The sequence below is a fragment of the Ochotona curzoniae genome, unplaced genomic scaffold, assembly GCF_017591425.1.
Source record: "Ochotona curzoniae isolate NIBS_2020 unplaced genomic scaffold, NIBS_Ocur_1.0 scaffold_3835, whole genome shotgun sequence".
Taxonomy (NCBI): Eukaryota; Metazoa; Chordata; class Mammalia; order Lagomorpha; family Ochotonidae; genus Ochotona; species Ochotona curzoniae.
In genome coordinates, this window is record NW_024467114.1 from 52,442 (window position 1) to 76,154 (window position 23,713).

General features: G+C 47.3%; 1 protein-coding gene across 1 annotated transcript; it reads left to right on the forward strand.

Annotated features, from left to right (window-relative positions):
* Window positions 1–784: 784 nt before the first annotated feature.
* On the forward strand, window positions 785–22,884 carry VOPP1 (VOPP1 WW domain binding protein). Its single transcript, XM_040964491.1, has 5 exons — window positions 785–838; window positions 19,157–19,215; window positions 20,759–20,836; window positions 21,460–21,596; window positions 22,437–22,884. Exons 1-5 carry the CDS (start codon window positions 785–787, stop codon window positions 22,625–22,627), a joined length of 519 nt encoding a protein of 172 aa, XP_040820425.1. The 3' UTR covers window positions 22,628–22,884.
* Window positions 22,885–23,713: the final 829 nt, after the last annotated feature.

Sequence of the window (23,713 nt, forward strand, 5' to 3'; positions counted from 1 at the left end):
ATAAGAACACCTATTCCTAGAACCCATGTGGCAGTCTGAGCTTTTACATTGTTCTGAATGGACTGGAATAACAGAGGCGAAGTAGATGACCTGTATTCCAAGTAAAGAGATGGATTCGTCTGGGCCTCACATTTACTTGGCCAGGCCTTAGCACCCCTCTGATTACTCTTCAGCCCTCTCAGTTTCCGTCTGCCTCTTTATGGGACACTCCCTTCCGGGGGACTTTTCCTAGCGCCTCTAATCATGATTATTGTATTTCTTTGTTTTGGAGCCTGCATATGCAACCTTCCGGTTAGACTTACTTCCTACAGGCTTGAAGCAATGAAACTCCAGGTGGCCATGCACATAACTCTTTAGATGGTCATTTGGGGAGTGAACAAGTGGCTAGAAGCCTTCTCTGTCTCTCCGTCTCTCTCATTCTGTCTTTGAAATAAAAAACAAATAACCCCCCTCCCAATCCTTAAAACATCACGGAACAAATGTCAGCACTTAGTGGGAGGTGCTGTGCCGGGTACCTTGGCCTATGTGGTCAGCCCTCCAGGCCCTGCAGGCAGCGAAGCTCCACCTCTTTCGGCCTCCCAGGGCCCCAGCCCGCAGGAGTCTCCGCAGCCCGTGGCCACCGCCCTCCTCCCGCTGCCCTCCTCCCGCTGCCCGCCCCCGGCCAGCCCTTGGGCTTCGCGGACGCGCGCGTCGGGCGCGCACGGGCGGGGGCGGAGCTCGGCGAGGCTGCGGGATCTCCCACTCGCTCCCGCCGGCGCCGGCCGCCCGGGGTGGACGCGGAGCCATGGGCCGCCTGCGCCGGAGGACCGCGGCGCTGCTGCTCGTGCTGCTGGCAGAGGTAGGGGGTTCGGGGGCGCCGCGGCCAGGGGCTTGCCGCACCAATCTGAGGCCACCCAGGAGACGTCGCCAGGGAGCCTGAGGCCGCGCCCGAGTGGCCGCAGCAGGTGTGGGAACCGTGGGGACTCCGGGAACCCAAGGTTCCAGCGTTCCCGCTCCTCCCCGGGTAGCCTCGGGACTGGTCTTGCGGTCCCAGAGCCGGGCAGGGCCGGCCTGGGGGTGGTGCGGACGCTTCAGGAGGGGCTGTTGGGGCGAGGGGTCCCTGTGGAGCTGCAGGCGCCCGCGGGAGGCCGGGCCCCACTGCGTTCGCGGAGGGGCAACCGCGCCTGATGCGCGCCCTCGCTGCCCGAACAGAAGGGTAGTGACTGCCGCGGGTCTGGCCAGGGCCTCTCTGGCCCGGGGGTTTCTCTCCAGCGATTTCTAGTGGAAATGCCTGCGTTCAGGGTCTTAGGGGGTCTCCCCGCAGGTGTCAGAGAAAGAACCGGGGGCGGCGGCGGAGCTCGCCTGTTGTCCTTGGAATTCCCGCAGCTGGGGGTACAGGTTCCGGGGGCTCCCCGCTCACACGCACCTGGTTGGTCCGGGTTGTTAAGTCCTTGGCTGTCACATCCCTTGAGTGATTCCGAGGAGGACTGGGGAGAGGTGAGCACTGCTGGCAGCAGAGGACAGGTGTGTGCTCTTCGACACACCCGGCTGGTCTCCATCCCCTAGGCCAGTGTCCTTGGAACACTCCTGCAGCCCAGGCTGGGGGTCTGTGTGGGTTTCCCAAGGCCCTGGGATTCAATTTTGAGCCAGCAGTGCGTGCTATGTGTCTAGGGACTCAGTTCGGAGCCAAGCAGTCGCTTTGTTACACAGGAATTCATTCTCAAATTGGGGATTTCAGATCGCATCTGTATGGTTGGAAGGAACTGAAAAGGCGGAATTGGCCAACTCGTGCTGATTTCAAAGGACTTGCTGGAGGACTGTTGTGCAGAAATGAAATTTTGTCCTAAACCTTTACATGACGTTTTGTATTTGGATTTTTAAAATTTTGAATTGCCAGCTCTGGATGTGTTTTATCAGACTGGTTTGGTCTGAAGTCCTGCCTCTGTCTTGCACAGCAGGCCAGGGTTCAGTACAGGAAGACAATGGACGGGGTGTTTGAATGATTTGCTGCTCCAGGCCAGGACGGCGTCTTTATGTCTGTTCTGCTGGAGTTGGTCTGTCAGTGAAGGATCAGTGATCACAAACCCGTGGCATGACAGGGCCTCTGGGAGTGGCTGTGCCACTCCTGCCCTCCCAGGGTGACACAGGAGGGTTTCTGTCCTGGGAAGGGGCCCTCAAGTGGAGAGGGGGTGGTCTCCTTCCCTCCTGACTTGTCCTCTGTGTATGGAAGTGTGCTTACCTGGTAGAGATACAACTGAGTGGTTTTCTTCAGCACATTCAAGGAGTGCTTGGCACTTCCCAAAGAATCACCGCTGCATCGTCTTACAGTGTCACCCTAGATGGGAAATGTGGTCTCCGTGCAGCTGAGTGTGAGGGTTTCAGAAGTAAGCCCAGGTCGCCAAGCTATAGACCAGTGCCTCACCCTGATGCCCGCTTTGCCTGCTACCTCAGCCTAGGCTGAGAACAGTGGGAAATGTACCCTTTGTTTATCCAAGGATGGAGGTGGAGTGGGGCATGCATGCACCTGGATGTAGGTCAAACAGCAGAGCTCAGTTGCCCGTCCTTAGAAGGATGCTGTGATTGAGAATTCAGACTGTGATGTTGTACACTGGACACCAGGCTTCAGTAGGATGTCCCAAAACCCTGGCTTGTCCCCATCCTGTATCCCAGCAAGGAGGAACAGGTAGCTGACAGCATTGTCTCTCCCAGGCCAGGAGAACTCCTTGAGTGCTCCTTACTGGATAAAAAATTTTTTCCTTTTAACACCAGATTTTCCAATTAGAGAGAGCCCCTGTTTTGCCTCTTTATTCCCCAAACACTCTGTACCAGGGGTTAGGTCCCAGGGACCCAGGTGAGCCACAAATGTGACAGAATCTGTGGGTAGACCACAGACTTTAGTGCTCATAAATTAGAGATCCCCAGAGCCCATTTCGGGAATTCAGAAGTTCCTTGAGTCTTTTCTGTCAACTGGCAGTGGTCCTACAGATGATCATCTCTGAAAAGTGAAGATACTGAGTTGTGTCCTGGCTGAAGTAAGGCCTGGTGGGCTTCGCTGGGCACAGCAGCACCTTAGTAAATCATCACGAAAAGGTTTCCTGCCCAACTGTGGTTGAGCCTGGAGAGTAACTAGGCCAGGAATGTGTGCCGCTGACTGGGGCTGTCCATCAGAGTGTATTGTTCTCAAGATACCCTCATATTTGAACCAGCTTTTATGAAAAGGGACCTGCCCTTGCCCAAGCCCAGAAATGTGTAGTGTGAAGTTTACTAATGCGGGTACTGCTGCTGTCCGCAGAGGGATTGCCTCTCAGCCTTTTGGCTAAGACCAAGTGTGCCCATAGAGGTGACAAAGGAGTGCATTGAAGGAACAGCCTTGCTGTCTTTGGACCCTTGCCTGGAACCAAGCTGCTAGCTTGGCAAAACTGCAGCCCTCCATGTAGTAGAAAAGATAGTGGTCGTCTCCTGGGGCACAAGGTGAACAACTTTACAAACTGTTGGCAATTAGATGAACGTAAGTATTTTTGTAATTGTCAATGGTTTCCAAGGACCACTAGCCTTCTGAAGTTGCCCTAACCCCATTTATCCTGTATAGGTCTGCATAACACAGAAAAGGCAGCACAGCCCTGGCCAAGCCCCAGCCCTGTCCGATACCTGGGCACAGACTCCTGCACTTCAGATCAACATCCATGCTACCAGATTCTGTCAGCAGGTGCCTTGGTGCAACTATAACTGCCAAGATTTACCCATCAGCACTCACTTTCTAGGAGCATCTAAAAGAAAACCTACAAGTTTTGTCTTATTCAAATACAAGTTACTCAGATGCTAAAAACTCCTCAGAGTGGGAGGGTTGAAAAGGTTTATTTCTGAAAACCCAGCAGCCAGGGACTAACACATGTGCTGGAATTCCATAGCATGAACATCATTTGGCAAGAGACAAAAAAAGCAAGTTTTAAGCATTATTTGTTCTAGTTTTGAGATTCTCAGTTATGAAAATTTTATGAAACTGTGGCTGAGATGTGACTGTCCCAACCAGGACCTGGTTCCGAGCTGGTTGATGTGCAGATGAGGTGATAGCAGCATGCAGGTCCCCTGCCAGGAGATTCCCATGGGATTTTAGCAGGGCTGCTGCTCACCCACCCAGGACTCTCAACATTGTTGATTGCTTTTGCATGAACCTAAATTGAGAACTGTGAACTGGTTATAACTGTTTTTCTTATAACTTTATCTGGCCTCCTTAAGCCTTTCAATATGTATGTTGGATCAGGTGAGAAAGACTCTTCTGAATGTTGTTGGGGTTAGAGAGAAAGAGGCCGGTGAAGCCCACAAGGCAGTAAAGACATGCATTTGTTGTGTACAAGTGAAGAGGCTTAAAAAGGACATGGGAAAATTGACTGAAAAGATAAAAATGTAAACTTTGTTTCTCAGCATAAGTTCTATTATGTGTTAGAGACTTAAGGGGTGGCACCAGCCATTTATACCATCCCTAGAGTACTGCCGGGCCTGAGAATTTAACGTCATTAACGCCATGTTTTCATATTAACCAAAGAAATTGCTTACTTTGTGTGTTTTAGACACACATACACACACATGTACATGCACACAGCTCCCATCTATTGGTTCATTCCCTCACATGTTTGTCAGGCCTGGAGCTGAAGGTTTCCCATGTGGGTAGCAGGAACCCTATTATACAAGACATCATATCTGCCCCGCAGGGTCTGCATTGGCAGGAAGTTGGAGTTGGAAGTGAGAGCTGGAAATCAAACCTAGATAATGTACTGTGGGATGTGCTCGGTTCAAGGGACAAGGAGTTGGATGACCAAGGGTTTCCTTTGAGGGGCAGAACAGGCAGGAGCATTTGTGATGCTGAAGGAGGACTCTGGGGGAAGTCTCCTGGGCATTTCTCTGTTAAGGCTGTGTGTTTGGCTCACTTTCTCAAAATACTTTCTTAATAGGCAGATAGCATCTTTGGGCCTGTGGAAATTTAGCAAGGAAAATACCTTGAGCATTCAGAAAATCTGTTGCTGTGATCTTTACTCTTGACTGATCAGTGCTTGCTTCGGCAAGGTCACTTCCACCTCTTGGCAGCTGCTGCATCATCTTTACAACACATGGATAAAGGATACAGGCATGTTTCCTCTTCTGTTCTCATTCTTTTTTCAAACAAACACCTTGGGGTAAAATTTCCATTGCAAGCAATATTTCTCTATAGCTGATCTACTCATATTGAGCAGAAAGTTTGTTTGCTTTAATTCTCACAGATAGGTAAACTGAACCAGTTGAGATGTCCATTGTGGTGGCTGTTTTTATGCTGTTGATCTTTGGTCCTCTTCAAGATTACTTTTTTCCCGCAAATTGATATGGCTGTTCATAACTGTGGGCTTCATGTTCAACATTATCTAATTCTTCTGAAAATGAGTTAGCTGTTTATTTGTTTTAGTTTTTCTTTTTTTTTTATTGGAAAGGCAGTTTTATGGAGAGAAGGAAAGACAGAAATATTTTTGTCCTTTGATATGCTTTCCAAATGGCTAGAGTGGCCAGAGCTGAGTCCGTCTCAAGTAAGAAGCTTCCTCCAGGCCTCCCACAGGAGTGCAGGGTCCCACAGCTTTGGGCTATCCTCTGCTGATTTCCCAAGCCACAGTCAGGGAGCTGGATGGGAAGTGGAGCAACTGGCACATGAACTGTTGCCCACATGGGATCTTGGCACTTGCAAGGAAAGGATTAGCCAATTGAGCCATCATGCCAGGCCTGAGCTAGCTGTTTGCAAACTTGTGATTTCTCTGGGACATTCCCTCACAAACCTTTTATAAAACATCAGTGATTTTCCCAATCTTCCACCCAAAGTCCAGCATGACTTTGATGTTTGTTCTTGCTTCAGTTTTAGCAGAATTCACATTACTTTGATAGAAGCTCTTTTTGAACTGATTCTTATTTGTTGTACCTCAAATTAGATCCTGTTTAGATTTATTTTAGCTAGTTACTGTGGTTTTATCTTGCTGCAAAGCATTTTGAAAGCTTTGCTTTGTTTTTTTTCCACTTAAAAAATGTTTTACTTATTTATTTACTTGAAGGGCAGAGTTACAAAGATGGGTAAGAGATGGACAACTTCAACATGGCTGCAGTGGCTGAGGCTGGCTGTGCTGAAGTCAGGAACAAAGCACTTCAGCCGGGCTTTTCAGATGGCTTCTTCCAGCTCTCCCATCTGGGTGACAGGGGCCCAAACCCTTGAGCCATCTTTTGTTACTTCCCCAGGCACATTAGCAGAGAGCTGGATGGGAAGCTGAACAAATGGGACCCAAACCAGTGAACATATTGGATGCTGGTATCACAGGTGCTGGCTTTATCTTTTGGGCCACAGTACCAGTCTCTGGTCTTTTTATAAGGTGCATCACCAACAGACATTTTAAAGGCAGAAATTTCATTTGTTAGTGTGATGCCTGATCATCTTTGAACAAATTAATTGTCTCTTACACAGTTGCTTTGCCTATAAAAAGAACATTGCCTTCCTGCTGTTGGAAGTTCTTTGGAAAGTTCCCTACCAGGAATTTAACTCATGGCACAGACTGGATTTGACAGATCATGAATGTTATCGGTTGTTTGTAAGCAAGGCTCCTGTGCCAGATTTTCTACCACACCAGAGAATTCACCTAGGAAGAGGAATGGTTCCAGTTACCCTTTTGTTTAAAACTGTGCTGTGAGGTTGGTGTTGTAGCATAACAAGTTAAGTTTCAGCCTATAATGTTAGCATCCCATATGGTCCCTGGTTCAAGTCCTGGCTGCTCAGTCTCTGATCCACCTCTCTGCTAATGAACATTGGAAAGCAGTGGAAGATGGCCCCACTGTTTGGGTCCCTGCACCCATATGGAAGATCTAGATAATGCACCAGGCGCCTGGCTTCAGCCTGGCCCCGCCTGGGTTGTTGCAGCTTTTTGAAAAATGAACCAGTTTATGGAAAATTCTTTGTCTCCTCCTCTCTCCGTGACTGTCATTCAAATAAACAAAAGATAAACCTTTAAAACTGTGCTGGCTTGTCCTTCCAGCATATCACTGACTATGAAGAAACAGGAAATTTGGGTTGTGATTAGCATCATTCCTAGCTCTTAACTGCTGCCTGAGGCAAAAGGCACAGAGGTTGGAAGAAGCCCAGTGCTCCCTAGGGTGCTGTTTGGATGGCTGAGCTGAGGCAGCAGCTGCAGAGGCAACACCTGGACTTCTAATTAACTGAGCAGAGCTGAGTGGCCTCCTTCTCAGAGTTTTGTAATATGTATCCATGTCATCAGGAGCTGACATGCAGCATTATGGAGAGTGTGACCACATCCTAAACAGTCAGGAAGAGTTAGGAAGCGTGTGGAGAGAGTGTGAGCGGACAGTGTGTGAGGAAGTGTGAGTGTGTGGAGGACGTGTGTATGTGTGAAGGGATGTGTGAGATTGTGGGTGGGTGCATGTACATGAGGGAGTGTTGATAAAGTGTGTGTGAGGGTTGGTAGAATCTCCTTTGTGGAAGGTTATGGATACTGATTCCTCCTCTGTTTGCACAGAAAAGAAGTCCAGTGAGTGGGAGTGAATAAAGCAAGGTTCCCATGGCCTTAGAATTATTTTTAAAGATTTATCTACTTTTATTTGAAAGGCAGATTTTACAGAGATAGAGAGAGAAGGTCATCCATCTGCTGGTTCACTCCCCCAGATGGTTCACAACAGCCAGAGCTCAGCCAATCCAAAGCCAGGAGCCTGTAGCTTTTTCCACATCTCCCTCATGGGTGCAGGGTCTCAAGGGCTTAGGCCATTCGCTGATGCTTTCTGAACAATAATCAGGGAACTAAATCGGAAGTGGATCAGCTGGGACATAAGCTGGCATCCACATAGGAGGATTCACCTGATACTCTCCCATGCTGGTGACCTTAGATCTTTTTAAAGTTACAGCATGCCTTAGATAAAATCTTGGCAACCTCAGCATTTCTCTGTTGCCTTCAGCATAAGCAAAACATTCACATTTCCTTACCATTCTTCCAGAAACTATGTTTTTTGACCTTATCTCTTTTTAATTTGCTTTAATCTTTTTGCTTCTGAATCTTTTCCTGTGGCTCAGAGTTTGTCAACATTTTTGTGTACTACAAATGAATTTTTGAAGCTATATTCTGTCTTGCATATTTTTATGTTAGATGTGTGGTCTTTTATTTTTTCCCTTTTTAGAAAATTTTACTTCTTACCATTATTATCATTTTATGATACAGTTCCGTAGGCCCTAGGATTTCCCTTATCCCATCCCCAATTCTCTCCCCCTTCACTGAGTTTCCCTGTATTATTACTATAGTACAGTTCTTCATACACAGTGATATGTCCATCATTTGCAGGCATGAATAATGGCAGAGTCTAGCATCCTATTGTTAAGATATAGTAAACAATTTCATTGGGAGACCTTCAGTCTGGAAGTAGAGATGCATGCTGCATTATCTCCTCACATTTGGATATGCTAGTCTCCATTTCACAGTTACTGTATAACTCCTTAAGTGAAAAGCCACAATACAAAATCAACAATAGGAAGAAAAATAGAAATTTAAAACACCATGAAGTTAAATAACATGCTGCTAGATATGATAGTCTCCACTATGCAGTTACTATACATCCCCTTAAATGAGAAGTCACAAAACAAAATCAACAACAGGAAGAAAAAAGAAATTTAACAATACCACAAAGTTAAATAACATGCTACTGAATGACTAGTGTGTCACTGAAGAAATGTAAAAGAAAATTAAGAACCTTCTAGAACAAAATGATGCTACTGTATGACCTATAAGTCATTGAAGAATTTAATCAGAAGGAAGTGTTTTGAGGAGATGAAAGTAACAAAAAAATAAAAATTGGTGAGCTATAGTTTCTGTTGAGCTTTGTTGAAGAAATGGGTCTCCTGTAGGCAATAAATAGATGGGTTTTGTTCTTTAATCCAGTCTATTAATCTATGATGTTTGATTGATGAGTTTAAGCCATTTGCCTTCAGAGTTAACATGAATGGCTGGTAATTTGGTCCTGTCATTTTCGCAATGGGTTGTTCATTGATTTAGACTTCTGTTATTTTGCTGGGATGTTCTTTGCATTTGCCTTTGGTTTTGGTGGGTGCTATTCCTCTTCTCTGTTAAGAGAACATCTTTAAGTATAATTTGTAGGGCAAGTTTGGAAGAGGCATTTTTTTTAACTTTCTTTTTTTACCGTGAAAGAATTTTATTTCATTTTCAAAGACAAAGGAAAGTTTTGCTGGGTACATTATCCTGGGCCAACATTTTTTTTGCTTTTAAAATCTGGAATATGTTACTCCATTCTCTTTTGGCCTGTACATTTTTCCTTTGAGAGGTCTCCTGTGAGTTTAATTGTCATTCCTTTATATGTCAGTTGATTTTTTTTTTCGTGTGCATGTTTAAAGATCTTTTCCTAATGTTCGATTGAAGAAAGCTTGATTATCATGTGTCTTGGTGAAGATTGCTTTTAGTCAACACTGTTGGGAGTTCTGTGCCCATGCTGGATGTTGTTTCCCAATTCTTTCTCTAGATTAGGGAAATTTTCCCTTATTATTTCATTAAATACATTTTTAAACCCAGCTTTTTTTTGTACCTTCTGAGACTCCCATAACTCTTATTAATTTGGCTTTTTCATAGTGTTTTTCAATTCTTGAATGCTTTTTAGCTTGATCCAGCTCTGCTTCCAGCTTTTTATTTATTTCCCCTGGTGACAGGAAATATCTTTGAATTTTGAGATTCTTCTGCTTCATTCATTCTGTTTTGGAGACTCTCCATTGTGCTGTTAATTTGCTAAATTTCTCCATGCTAAAATAGAACTGTCTTTGTCAGCTTTGCTAGTGAGGCCAGGGCTCAGTGTTGTCTCTTCTGCATCGTATTTTAGGCTGCAGTGTGATGTGTGTGATACCCATGATGTCCCCGGCCAAGCTGAGTGACTGGAAGTGTCCGGGGGCTGCGAACTGTGAATGCAGGTCTCCCATGAGTGTGGAAGGGTCACAGTTACTTGAGCTGTTGCCTGCTGCCTTTCAGGGCCTGTCAGCAGGAAGCTGGGCTCAGGCTAAGCAGAACGTTGAGCACAGGCACGCTGTTATGGGGCACATCTTCATCACCAGGCCAGGCACCTGCACCTCCCCGGATCTCCACCAGCTATGGGCAACTGCCTAAGTTGCAAGTGTTACACTGCTGGGAGAAGAGCAACTGATAACTGATGGGCATCCTGGGCCTGGTTATTGCCAAATTTGTGTTTACTATACCAGTGTGCCAGCATAGTTGCCTACATTTTTTTAAAGATATCTTGTGGGCAGAGGCTGGTGTGCTGGCGGACGGGTCTGGGGACCCATGTTGGAATGTGCATGGGCCCGGGTAGGGTCCTGTGGTGGCACTCCACATCTTCCTATATCTCAACTTGGTGTTTATTTCTGGGGATTTCCTTAGATTCCTCAAGCTTTAAAGCAGACCTGAAATAAAGCCAGCTGTGTAAGGGTAGTCTACTGTGCCATAGTGTCCTGTTGGTGAATGGGTCGTGAGCTCTTCTTCTGTGTCTTGGTGGGGCTAGAAGCCTGGGCACTTGTGCAGTTGCTCTTCAGATTATAGTTTCCATGGGGTCCAGTGCCAAGGGGTCCATCATCAGCTCTTGTACTGTCTGCATTGATGGGGGCATTCGGCCACGTGTGTTTAACCCTTGTTTCTGATGGGTCCTGGATGGGTGGCAGGTCTAATTGGAAACACAGTTCTCCTTTCAGGCTGCTTCAGCGTTCTGGACACTTACTAAAACTGTGGCTCTTTTCTGGCCTGGTGTGGTAGCCTAGCAGCAAAAGTCCTCACCTTACACGTGCTGGGATCCCATATGGGCATCGGTTCTAATCTCGGCGACCCAGCTTCCCGTCCAGCTTCCTGCTTGTGGCCTGGTAAAGCAGTTGAAGACAGCCCAGGGCCTTGGAACCCTGCACCCACATGGGAAACCTGGAGGAAGCTTCTGGCTCCTGGCTTCTGGCTGTGAATTGGTAGATGGAAGATCTTCCTCTCTGTCTCTCCTCTCTTTATATCTGACTTTCCAGTAAAAATAAATAGATCTTTTAAAAAAAATGTGTGGCTCATCCCATGTGCACTGAGGGGACCTCACAGATGGAAGATTTTGCAAATAATCTGTACTAGTCAAGCACAAGAATCATGGGAGGCAATCTATGAGCTAAACAAAAATATGTGGGATACTTAGCCAGAGAGTGTACTAACGTTTACATCATAGCTTTGACAGAAAATGAGCCCTAAGTTCCAAATGAAGTTGGAGGTGCATTTTTGTTCCTTTGTGTTTTCTGTAGCTATTCTGTTAGATAGAGCCTGTATGTTACCTAGATATGTTACATAGCAAATGCATGTGTATCTGTGTGATTATAAATACATGGTACAGATAGGCATGTTCCTGCAACCATGTGCACATATGCAAATGTGTGGTATAAATCCATCATATAGTACATGTAGGTATATATACACACATGTGCACATGTAGATATGTGGCACAGAATCACATACAATGAATATGCACAAGCGTTTGTGATATAAACCCATTATATAACATACTTACATGCATGCAGTCTCACACACGTGTGTATATGTGCGACATAATACTCCCTGTAATGTATATATACATGGACACAACTATGCAAATATGCTTGTGGTGTGAATATACTATTTAGTAAATGTATGTGCATGTGTGACATAGATACATTATATAATCAATTCATGAATACAAATGTGCACATATATATAAAATATGGGTTGCACATACATTATATAACAACCATGCATGTATATACATCTCTGTGTGGTGTAAATACATTATATAACAAATAGGTATAAATTTGCACATGACCATGCACATGTGTGTATGCTTATTGTGTAAATTCATTATATAATATGTACACAGCCATGTATGATGTAGATGTATAATGCATGTACACAGCCATGCTCATAGATGCATATGTATCACATGTATACACATATGTGACATTGCTACACTATACACTCACACATGTATACACATGCACACATGTATATGTGTATGTGAGGCATCGGTGCATTGTGTAAGAACCAATGTATGATGTAATAAAGAATATAGCAAAGCCAGTATACACGTATGTATACATATGAAAATGTCTGTACCGCACAGAAATTACTGTGTTGTCCATTCAGCAGCTGTGTGTGGAGTTTGTCCATGGTACAGGCATGGTAGCTGTGGCACATGAACACCATCCAGGCCATGGTTTGTGTCAGGCGATGAGCCTGTGATGATTCAGTTGTGAAATATTCAGATTCTTTCTTTGTCCTCCTTTCAGCCGCACATTTGGTTGTTTCATAGCTCATTGGCTTTGTTTTAAGGGAGACACTGAATTCAGGATTTTGTGAAGGGTGAATGCTTACTGAAATGCCATTCTTAAGTCTTGCAGGAATTTCGTGTGTGCTAAGGCAGTTAATTGATGGTTTTAAGTTTTTAAGCAAGTGAAAGCATGCACTTGATTAAAGGAATGGGCCTCCCTTCCCCATACCCCTCTTGGCAGAGGTAGATGATGTTTCCTGTGTAGCCTTCTGAGTTTTTTTTTTTATTACAACGCTCATCTTTGCATAAAGCTATGCATGTTATATACAGTGTTCTGTGTCTGGTTTCTTGTTTGTTTTTTGAGATGTTTCCCTCTCAGCTGCTCAAGCCCCCGGAATTCTCCCTGGAGTTGCAGAGTGTCTTATTCCTTTGTGTGAATGCCTGCCTGACTCATTGTAAGCTGCTCTCTCAGAGTTAGAGTTTGTAGCCTTTCACTTTTGCACACAGTACTGTGGAATCTCTTGGGCAAATGTCTTGTCTACCTTCCTGTGTCGTTTGAGTTGATGGATTATTGCACTTATCAAATCATTAAGGCTCCTAGATTACAGGATTTCAGCTGGATGTGGTCATGTGAGGCTTGGGTTGTGGCTAGGTCAGTGTATATGGCCTGGGTGTAATCCGGCAAAGACTGTTCAGAGCTTGAGAAAATATTTGAGCATTAAGTTAGGAAAGAACCTAATCATGTTGTGGGTGTCAGAGGTGTGCAGATATGGTGCTGGCTTAATCTAAGGAGCTTGCTGTTGTTTGGGATTTGGAGGCTGGGAGGTCCCAGGAAATCTTGCTCTGAGGGAGCTGCTTTGTTGGAGAGAAGCAGGAAGCAGCCACCAAGTTTGCAGATGGCAAAGTGGTATGGAGCTCAGGGAAAAATGCGTTTTGTGAAGAAACAATGCATGGATTTCAAAACTTTTTTTTTGCACCAAAATTACCTTTTAATGTCCCTTTCCAGGAGGTTTTTCAGGTAATGTAATGTTTGCAGATCTCTGGTTTGTAGTAAATTAGCCTGTGTTGCATTTCCTGTTCCAGAGAAATTTTGTGTGAGATGGGTCCAGAGATGGGGCTGGAGACCTGTGGAATGGATGGGTTGCAAAGGTTCCCCCACTATGGCAGCTGCTGGTGAGAAGAGTGCTAAGGCCTGGGCAGAGATGGTAGGGGGAGGGGCAGTTGAGTGTGTTGGAGTCAGACTGAGGGGAGGGAGGTGCTTCTGGGCTTGGAGCCTCAGTTTCTTGCTGGGTGCTGAAGAGGAACAAGGATGTGAACAGTGGGCATCCTGGGTGTGCTGGTGTAGTCTTTGGCACTTTCCTGGTACGTAGTGTGTTTTTGGAAAATGAACTTGTGCATGCATACGTGTGTGCATTTTAGCTTCTAATTCATGTTTGTTCTTCATTTGAAAGGTAGAGGCAGGAGAGAGAGCTCTCATTCATTGCTTACTCCTTAAATGGGTGTAACAGCTGGGCTCATTCAGGCAGAGGTCAGGTCCAACTTTCCCAGCTGCACATGGGGTGCTCACTTGAGGTACTGGGTAGGGCACAAGGCAGAACAGAAGACAAGGTGTCCGTGGGCAAGGAATGAGGCCTGAGCAGAAGGTCACTATGGCCTGTGGGAGAGGCCTTTGCACAGGGGAACCTTTCCAGAAGTTCCCTACCACACAGATTTGGGATCTACATGCTATAGGGGGTCTCTGAGATCCTTCCCTGTGATTCACTCCACATGCCCCAAAGCTGACTGTGTCTTGCCTTGCTTTACCGCCTCCTGGGGCTTCACATTCAGCACAGACGTGGAAACTATGTCAGTGTGAGGATTACTATGGTGACTGGAGGATTACCTCAGTGAGCAGCAAGGATCTGTGCTTCTGTGCTTATTACATCCTGGCTGAGTGTGGATGCTATGTTTAGGCTGGCTTAGCTGGACCTGCAGGTGTCCTTGTCCTTGGATAATCACCACTGGGCTTCTCCTGAGTTCACATCATAGATAGTGCAGCTGCTTCTCGGGCCTGCTTGGCTAGCAGCTTGTGTTATGAGCCCTTCTGATCTCTAGACGCAGACTGCTGGCTTTGTTGTTTGTGTTGTACACTGGGGCATGCTGAGAGACTGCTGTTTGCCCAGATCCTGTGTGCCGCCCTCACTGCCTTGGGTGCCTGGTCTGCAACAAGGGACAGGGGCCCTCTCCTAGCAACTATCAGTATCTCCTTGTCTCTGTAAGAAGAGTAAGCTCACTTGCTAGTGGGGCAACAAAATCCTGAATCTGGCTTTTCTTCTTAGGTTATGTTCATTTTGAACAGGTTTTGGAGAGAGGCTTGTTCTCTTTGGGGATGTTTTGGAAACAAAACAAGGCAGTATGTATTGAGAAGCTTTGTTCTCAAGAGGTGTGAAAGCATTGCTTTTGCTTAGGTGGTCAGTGATCACAAATGAGCCCGGAACATCAGCTGTACAGAGAACGAGGTCACTTCCAGATTCATACTGGGGGACAGAGATGCTGCCTGGAGATGAGCTTCAGTGAAGAAGGCTCCCAGCTGACTGGGCAGTTTGGATATTCAGTCTCATTTTCTTTTTGAAAGAGTTTAATAAAATAAATGAGGGAGAGAGCCTCTTTGTCTCAGCAGTAAAAACACCGAGTCCAAGTCAGTTGGTGATGTGGTTGGCAAGTGGCATCACCATTCTCTGGTCCCTCTCTTTGTGCTGCTTCTGGGGGTGTCTGTGCCCCTGATTCAGGAGCTTCCTGCAGTGGGAGGTTCACAGAACCTTCTCTCTGCCTTTGTGTTGGCCATGCACCTTGAGTGAGCCCGTCAGCTTTGGGGAGTTCTCTGCAGGTTCCCCTCTTCACCTTCTATATCCTTTGTGGATGAGCCCAGCTCTGGATCTCTGTCTTTGCCCTGAATCCTGGTGTCTGTGCTGGACTTGGGTTTGGGAGGCACAGCATGTCTTCCTTGGTGCACTTTGCTGTAGCAATCCAAACCTGGTTGTTTTCCAATGGTTCTACCCTGTGAAACCAAATCTGCATTCCTGGCACGGTGCCTTGTCCTGTTGGATCCGTGTGCCACGGACTTGGCACTGCTGTCCAAAGGCTCAGCATCAGAGAGGATTAGGATGCTCACATCCTCATTTGGCAGGTGGCTGTGGAGTGAGGACCAAGACGTCAGCGACATGTATGACCCTGCCGTCCAGTGGGGAAGATGGACACTAACTTTCGTGCTATGGGATGTGTAAGCAGTGCTGTGATGTGGACACTGCATAAAGAAAGCTGTTGCAGGGATGCAGCTGTTGGAAGCGGTGGAACATTTTGTTGGACAAGCTTACAGTAATTTCAGTAGCAGGGAAATGAAACTATACTTTAATGTTAGGTAGCTTAACAGATGTTTCTTTTCTGTTTCAAATGTAGCCATAACGTCTTAATGGTATTTTTTATAATGTAACACACTGGGGTTGCTGTTTCCTAAATATGCTTCACGTGGCCTACTAAAAAAGGTAAAAGGTCATTAGCAAATAACTGTGAGCAAGAGTCTCCAGCCATTGGGTTCAGGGAGTTCCTGAATCTCCCAGAAAATGCCAGACAGAAAATACAGGAGGTCAGAGGAGAGCAGAAAGGTGCCCGGCGGCTGATGTCCTGGGTGACTGGGGACCCAACTGCTGTCTTGCTCCTCCAGTGTGTATTTTCTTTCTTTCTTTTTTTTTAAAAAAATATTTATTTATTTTTTATTGCTAAGTCAGATATATACAGAGAAGAGGAGAGACAGAGAGGGAGATCTTCCGTCCAGTGATTCACTCCCCAAGTGACTGAAGCGGTCGGTGCTGCGCTGGTCCAAAGCCAGGAGCCCAGATCCTCTTCTGGGTCTCCCACATGGGTGCAGGGTCCCAAGGCTTTTGGCAGTCCTCAACTGCTTTTCCAGGCCACAAGCGGAGAGCTGGATGGGAGGCAGGGCTGCTGGGATTAGAATTGGCACCCATTTGGGATCCTGGCTCATGTAAAGTGAGGACTTTAGCCACTAGGCCACAGCACTGAGCCCCAGGGTATATTTTCAATCTGAAGAGAAGTTGGATTTTTGGGAATTGTTTTAACTTCATTCTTTTGAATATGAAAGATACTCTGTTCAAATATCAGATTGTATTTAAAGATGCATTTGTAAAAATCCATTCTCATGCCTATTTCTTGTACCTCCTGCACAGAAGAAAACCATGAGTTGTTACTTGCCATTTCCTGGAATTCCCTGAAAAAAACTAAAAGCCACATGTACTACAAAGTAGCCTTTCAGCTACTTTGCTTTATTAACCACTGTGTCAGGAAATCATCTCCTGTTAGTTGCAGGGTCTCCATTCTTGTTGCTGTGTGGTATGTAGTGTGTGCTGTGTGGGGCACTGCCATGTGTTACCCTGTTCATATGGAGCTCATGTGTGTGGAGAGAAATCTTAAATGACTGGAGAAAACTGTATGAGTCTTTCCCTGAAAACTGAAATTTCCTTCCCTTCCCCAAAGCTGCAATTCAGTGCTTTTATATCACCTTTCATTTTTATAATTTTATTTTATGTATTTGAAAGGCAAAGTGGCAGGTAGTGACAGAGAAAGAAAGAGGTCTCCCACTGGCTCACTCCCCAAAGCTGAGCCATGTTGAAGCTAGGAGTCTGGAACCCCTTGTGAGTCTCCTGCAGGGATGAGAGGAGCCCAAGAACTTGGGCCATCTCTACTGCCTTCCCTGGGACATTAGCAGGGAGCTGGATTGGAAGCAGATCAGATGGACCTTGAACTGGAGCTCTCAGAGATGCCCATATCACAGAGGGTAGCCTACCTTGCTGTGCCTTAACACCAATTTCTCATACCACTTTTTATAGCTTTAAAGGATGCATGTGCACACATTGCACATGGGCAGATGAGGTTTTGGGGTTCAACAGTGCCACCTCAAGGCTTCCACCCTGTAACAGGCAGGCTCTCAATCCCTTCCTGCTGAATTGCAGTCTCACCACAGCACTGGAACTTGGGGATGAGCTCAGTGAGTACCCAGTACAGCATTTGTGTGTGAGAGAGGTTGATTTTGCCACTTCCAGGAAACTTTGTGGTAAGAAAGACACCCCTAAGGCTCTTGTGTCTTCATCTGAAAAGCAGTGTTCTAGAAACTGTGCAGTGACACATCTGGAAGGGATACTCTTCTAAACTGCCCTGGGGGTCCGAGGTGGAGGCTCAGGGCTCTGTGCATTGGGGGATTCCAAAGGAGGGGCTGCTATGGATGTAGGGGCTGCATTTGTTTCCAGGCCATCTGTGTGCAGCCTCCCTGCATGTGTCTGTGCTGGCTGCAGGAGGCTTCATGTTGCAGGCCTGGGCTGTGGTATCAGGGGACAGATTCTAGATGGTGTGCAGCTTGAATTGGATCTGCCTTGTTCAGAGGAGGTGGAGAGAAGCACTGGGTGTCTCAAGGAAGGAAGACCTAGTTTCTCATTCACCACAGGAAGCTGAAGTAGCTGAAGTAGAGGAGCCTGGTGAAGTGGAGTGGATCACGGGGCAGAGGCCTGAAATGGCTCTGACTAAAATACATACATCTCTTGCACTGTCTGAATTTCATTTCTTGAATTGAGCAAGAATGTGCCTGGTCCAAATGAACTCTTTTCTACTAATAAGGCTGGTCACTTTGGAATCCCTCTGTGCTTCTGGAAGTGTGGTAGGAGGAACAGAACTGACTGGCCACCTCCCTTCCTGCTCTGGACAAGACCTCAAACTGTTGTGTGGACTTTACTTACACATTATCTTAGAAAAAGGCTTCTTTGGACACATCATAACATTTCTGCCCAGCTCTTGGTGACCTTGACTCCTTATCCTCTCTGTAGCCCTGCCCTTGCCCCTTGGGCTTGGGGCTCTGCTTCTGTCAGGCCAATCCCTGGATTTCCTGGGGAAACTCCTGTGTCTTCTGTTCCCTCAGAGAGTGATGCCTTCCATCTGTTAGTTCATTCCCCAAAAGGGCCCCACTGGCAAGAACGGAACCAATCTCCCACAACAGTGCAGGGCCCCAGGCACTTAGTCATCTCCTTTCCCAAGGCATTAGCAGGGAGTTGCAGTGGAAGACAGCAGCTGGGACTGAAGCCAAGACACTTTTGGGATCCTGGCATTACAAATGGCGGCTCTGCTCACCATACCACAGCATCAGCCCTTCTTACAAACTTTTTAGAGTACTTTGACATGATTCATGCCTTGTAAATTTTTAATAAATGGGTGATCTTATTTACCTTTTTAATGAGATGCTAAGGCTATTTTTAAATATTTTTCTTTACTGGATATAATTTTTGTAAGACTTATTTTATTACTTGTTTGTTAGAGAGGCAGAGTTACAGGGACGGAGAGGGAGGGAGGAACTTCCATCCATTTTCTTTTTAACATCAAAAAATTCACTTGAGAGGCAGACAGATGCAAACAGAGAAGAAAGGGAACTTCCATCTTTTGGTTCATTTACCAGATGCCTGCAGCATCAGGGGCCTGAAAACCTGGCAGCAGGTGCTCCGGCTGGAGTTCTTGCTGCAGTTGCAGAGGCTCAGCCACTGAAGCATCATTACATCCTTCCAGGTCTGTGAGAACAGGAAGCTGGAATTGGCTACTGGGTCTGGGAATTGAACATGGGGGTGTTGGTCAGGGTGCAGGCACACTGCCTGCCCCTCAGTGTATTTAAAGATGTGAAGCTCTGGAAAAGTAGACATTCTGCTTCCTTTGACCAAACTTTTAAGACGTAAGAAGATACGAGGAAGGGTTGTGGATCCTGCCTGCTGTTTGTGAGGTCTCTGCTGAGTGTGTGCTCTGTGCTCTGACTTCGTTTCTTTGCTTGTGTTAACAGTGCTCAGAGGCTAAGAAACACTGCTGGTATTTTGAAGGACTTTATCCAACATATTACATGTAAGTATTTACACCATTGGCTTAACCCTGTGTTCCTGTCTTTCTCTGGGGAGTACTTAGAGGTGGGAGATTGGGCTGTCCACTCCAGTTTCAAGGCCACCTCTATTCAGACTAGCAGGTTCTTTTCCAGCAGTGCTATTCTGCCCAGACCAGGCCCTGGTGTGGTCTAAGTGCCTCTGCATTCTGTGATGTGGCCCATAGATCAGCTTCTGGGTGGTTGGTATATAGGAGCAAAAGTTACATTGGTTCATCCAAACTTTCTAGCACAGTCATGGGCAGGATGAGAAGCCATGGCCGTTGTGTGTGTGTGCATGTATGTGCTGCACATGCAAAATCTAGGTGATCACCATCCTGCAGCCCTGCTGGCCATTAGCTCAGGTTATATTTTTCTGTTCTATGGTCCATATTGGTGCCTGCCAGTCTCACTCTAATTAAGGCACAATTTTCTCCCCTTTTTTGTTTTTGTTTTACATGTGCTTTGAGATCTCCACCAACTGTGGGAAGCAGCTTGCTTAGCTTACTGTTTCTCAGTGTGTTCAAAGTTGCACAGGGTTTGAGTGGAATGCTCCAAACCCATTTTCCTGAAAAGCTGTTATTGTTGTTGTTTAGTTTCGCAAAATATGAGCTTTCTAAAGATTTATTTATTTTATTTGAAATGCGTGGTTGCAGAAATGCTGAGACAGACAGGGAGAGAGAATTTACATCTGCTAGTTTACTCCTCAAGGCTGCAACATCCAGGGTTGCAAAGAGCCGGGAAGTACACTTAGGTGTCCCACATGAGTGCAGGGCCCCAAGCTCTTGGGCCATATACTGCTGCTTGCCCAGGTGCATTGGCAGGAAGCTGGAAGAGGTGGAGTTCCGGGACTCGAACTGGGTCTTATATGGGGTACTGGCATGACAGGCAGCAGCTTAATGTGCTGCATCACAGCACTGACCCCCAAGTGTGAACTTTTCTTCAGGAATGAACATGATTGCTGTGGGTTCTCATGCTGAGGGCAGCTGTCTCCTAATTCCATGAACAACATTAATGAAGTGTTGTGTCTGTTCTGAACAGGTACACTTCTTGCCATTATTCACCAGACAGTGCAGTCACCAAGTATACCAATAGCTTACCTAGTGTTTGCACTGTTAGGGTCAGGAGTAATCTAAGGTTGATGCATATGGAGGATGGGTATACTTCATGGGATACCACATCATTTTCAACAGGAACAGGGGTATCTTGGGGGCCTGGAACCCATCCCTGCCAGCACTGAGGGGTCACAGCATTAGGAAAAGGTGATGGTGTGTGTTCCCTGGTGTTCTTGATGAACCCCATGCAAGAGGATAGGGTGCTTACTGAGCACAGGAGATTGCTGGGTCTCTTGTCTCAGTGCCCCATACAGGAGTCCACCTGCCAACCTGGCACAGTGTAATGAGGCGCTGAATTTGTGCATCTCAGCCCCTCTGGGGTCACCAGTGTGGGCGTGACAAGCCTCAGCCCATCTCTGCCGTTGTCTCTGGACCTGGCGTGTAGGGCCATGCCTCAGTGCTCTCTCTCCTACAGATGCCGTTCCTATGAGGACTGTTGCGGCTCCCGGTGCTGCGTACGTGCCCTCTCCATACAGAGGTTGTGGTATTTCTGGTAAGTTACAGCCCTGTTTCTCATCTTCCCAGCCCCTACCTGTGTGGTCCTGGGTTTGGAGGCATCACCTTCATCTTGGGGCAGGTGCGTGCTGCTCGGCTCTGTGGCTGCACTCATTTCCCTTCACAAGCTTCCAGCCAGGGTAGGTACATCCTTGGGAGGAAGAAGCCACCTTCAGAAAGTGGCTGCACCAGTCCCTCACCCGCTTCCAAGGAGGAGCCAGGGCTGCCTGTCACTTGTGCTGCCTGAAATTCTTCTCTGTTGAGCTGGGAAGCCTGGTAGCTGCCTCTTTGTGCAGCACTGAGCTGGACTCTGTACAGCTGTCCTGAGAGGCAGCTGGGCCTGAGTCCAGGGAAATGCCCTCCTGGCCATGGGCCTCAGGGGCTGACTGAGGGTCTCTGAGACCATGCCTGACCTTGTTCTGCCTGCAGTTCTGAGTGTTCAGGTGTCACTGGCCAGGTGCCACCTGCTTTCCTCCAACAAAGGTTGAGGTGGTTCTCATGTCCTGGCCCTGCAGCCACCCTAAACCCTGCGCTCCTGGACCTGATGTGTCCCAGAGTTCCCAAGGCCCTTGTCTGGTGGCCACTGGCTCTGAGCCTGCCTCCCCCAATCTGCTTTCCCAGGTTCCTCCTCATGATGGGGGTGCTCTTCTGCTGTGGGGCCGGCTTTTTCATCCGGAGGCGCATGTACCCCCCACCGCTGATTGAGGAACCCGCATTCAATGTGTCCTACACACGACAGCCCCCGAACCCTGGCACAGGTCAGCCTCCCTGTCCCTCTACTCCTCTGTGTTTTGCATGCAAACATTTGTCAAGGACATTGCCGCAGAATGTTCTAAAAGGCCACTTAGGCCACCTGTACAGGTTTATTGCGATTAGTGCTAGTACAGCATATTTCACAGCGTATGTGTCACTTCCTGTCTCCCCATCACTTCAGGGTCTGGGATACATGTAGTCCATTCATTTCCTGTCCCTCTCTAATTACTGGGGTGTCAGGGATAAATATAGTCCATTTAACTTCTGTTTCTTAATTACTGGGATCCTAGTATGTGGCAGTGGAGACCTCATTTTAGAAAAGTCACCAGCAGATTGGCTCAGAGGGTGGTGGAGTGGGCTGAATGTCAGGAACACAGGTTGTTTTTCCACTTGTACCCAGGAGGCTGCACAGGACTCATTGGATGAGGGCTTAGCCTCCACCTCAAGTACACACACCTGTACCAGTCTGACATACATGTCTGACATATATGCTTCTATTCTTTACCTCTACCTCCACCTCCACACACACACACACACACACACACACACACACACACACACACACACGGCCCACTTCTATATGTACGCACACATCCTTTATCCACCTCAGCACAAACATATCCTCAGTCCACTTCTGCATGTATACACACACACAATCTCTTCCAGCCGAGCAGGCCCCTGAGGCCTGCACTTCTTGTTGCTTTTGCCTGTCCCTGTGGAAATTGGGTCTTTGCACACAACTCGTGGGACTGATGGGACCCCTGACCCACTGCCTTGCAGCCACAGAGATTAAGTGTCATGGGTTAGGGTTTTCTCTCTGCTCACTCATGGATTCTCTGTTTCAGGAGTCCAGCCACCGGGGCCACCTTATTACACTGATCCCGGAGGACCTGGTATGACTCCTGCCGGGAACACCTTGGCCATGGCCTTCCAGGTCCAGCCCAGCTCACCCCAGGGAAGCTCAGCCTACCCACCCCCTCCTTCCTATTGCAACACGCCCCCACCCCCATATGAGCAGGTGGTGAAGGCCAAGTAGGGCTGCTGCCCATGAAGAGGGGCCTTCCACTCGGCAGCCTGCCCACTGATGCTTGCTCCAGGCTTGTCCAGGCAGACTCCTCTGATACTTCCCAAGCAAGCAGAGCCTCGTCAAGGTCTCTGTGGAGGACACTGGACTCATACACCTCTGCTCGGCTGCTGCTGTCCCAGTGCAACACAGTGTTGTGTTGTGGCAAAGCCCCTGGGAATTAGTCCTCGGAAGACAAGGAAGGCACAGAGCAACCTGGGAGGGGCACGGGCACCGGGCAGGGGCCAGTTCAGGAGAACCCCGCACACAGCAGGTAGTGTGACAGGTAAGGCCTGCAGGGCCCACTGTGTGTCAGGGGAGATGAGCCCCTTGATCCTGACTTCACTCACACCCTAAAGATAGGCCCCTCTGCATAGCCAGCAATGGGCTTGCGGACTGCAAGCCTCTTTCTCCAACCCATGGGAAACCACTCCAGTGGTCCAATTTGGCATGCTTATTAGTTCTTGGTGTGACTTGGGATAAACATGGTTCCAAACTCTCAGTGGCTCATACAAGGGTGTGAGTAGCATCATCCTCACAATCAGACCTGGCATAGCTCCTGTCCTCATTGATGTAGTCACCATTTCTGGCAATCAGCAGGAGGGACCCATCCCAGCATCATACATGTAGTTACACGTTGCTGGCAGTAGGCAGGAGCTCTGTGTAGTTAGTAGTGTTGGTGTACATTTAAGTCCAAGTTAAGTCCTGACTGTGTCGTGTACTGACAGCAGAGAAGTGTAGCTGGGGCACTTAGATTGTGTGTGTATGTGTGTGCGTGTGTGTGCAGAGTGTCATGGGGAGTGGACTGGGCAGTGCTTGTTCTAAAATGAAGTTGTACCTGGTTGGACTTGAGCATCTAACCAAGCACAGTAGATTCTGGTTTTGGGTTCTTCCAGGCCAGGAGGCTCAGTGTCTGTGCTGCTCCACGGGGTGGGGCTGGCAAATTGGCTGTGGCTGAGCAGCCCTTAGGTCTTGCTCCACTCCTGGGCCTCTGCAGGACACCAGGGTGATGCTGCTGCTCTGACCAGCTCCCACTCTCCCAACCCCTTGGGATCCTGG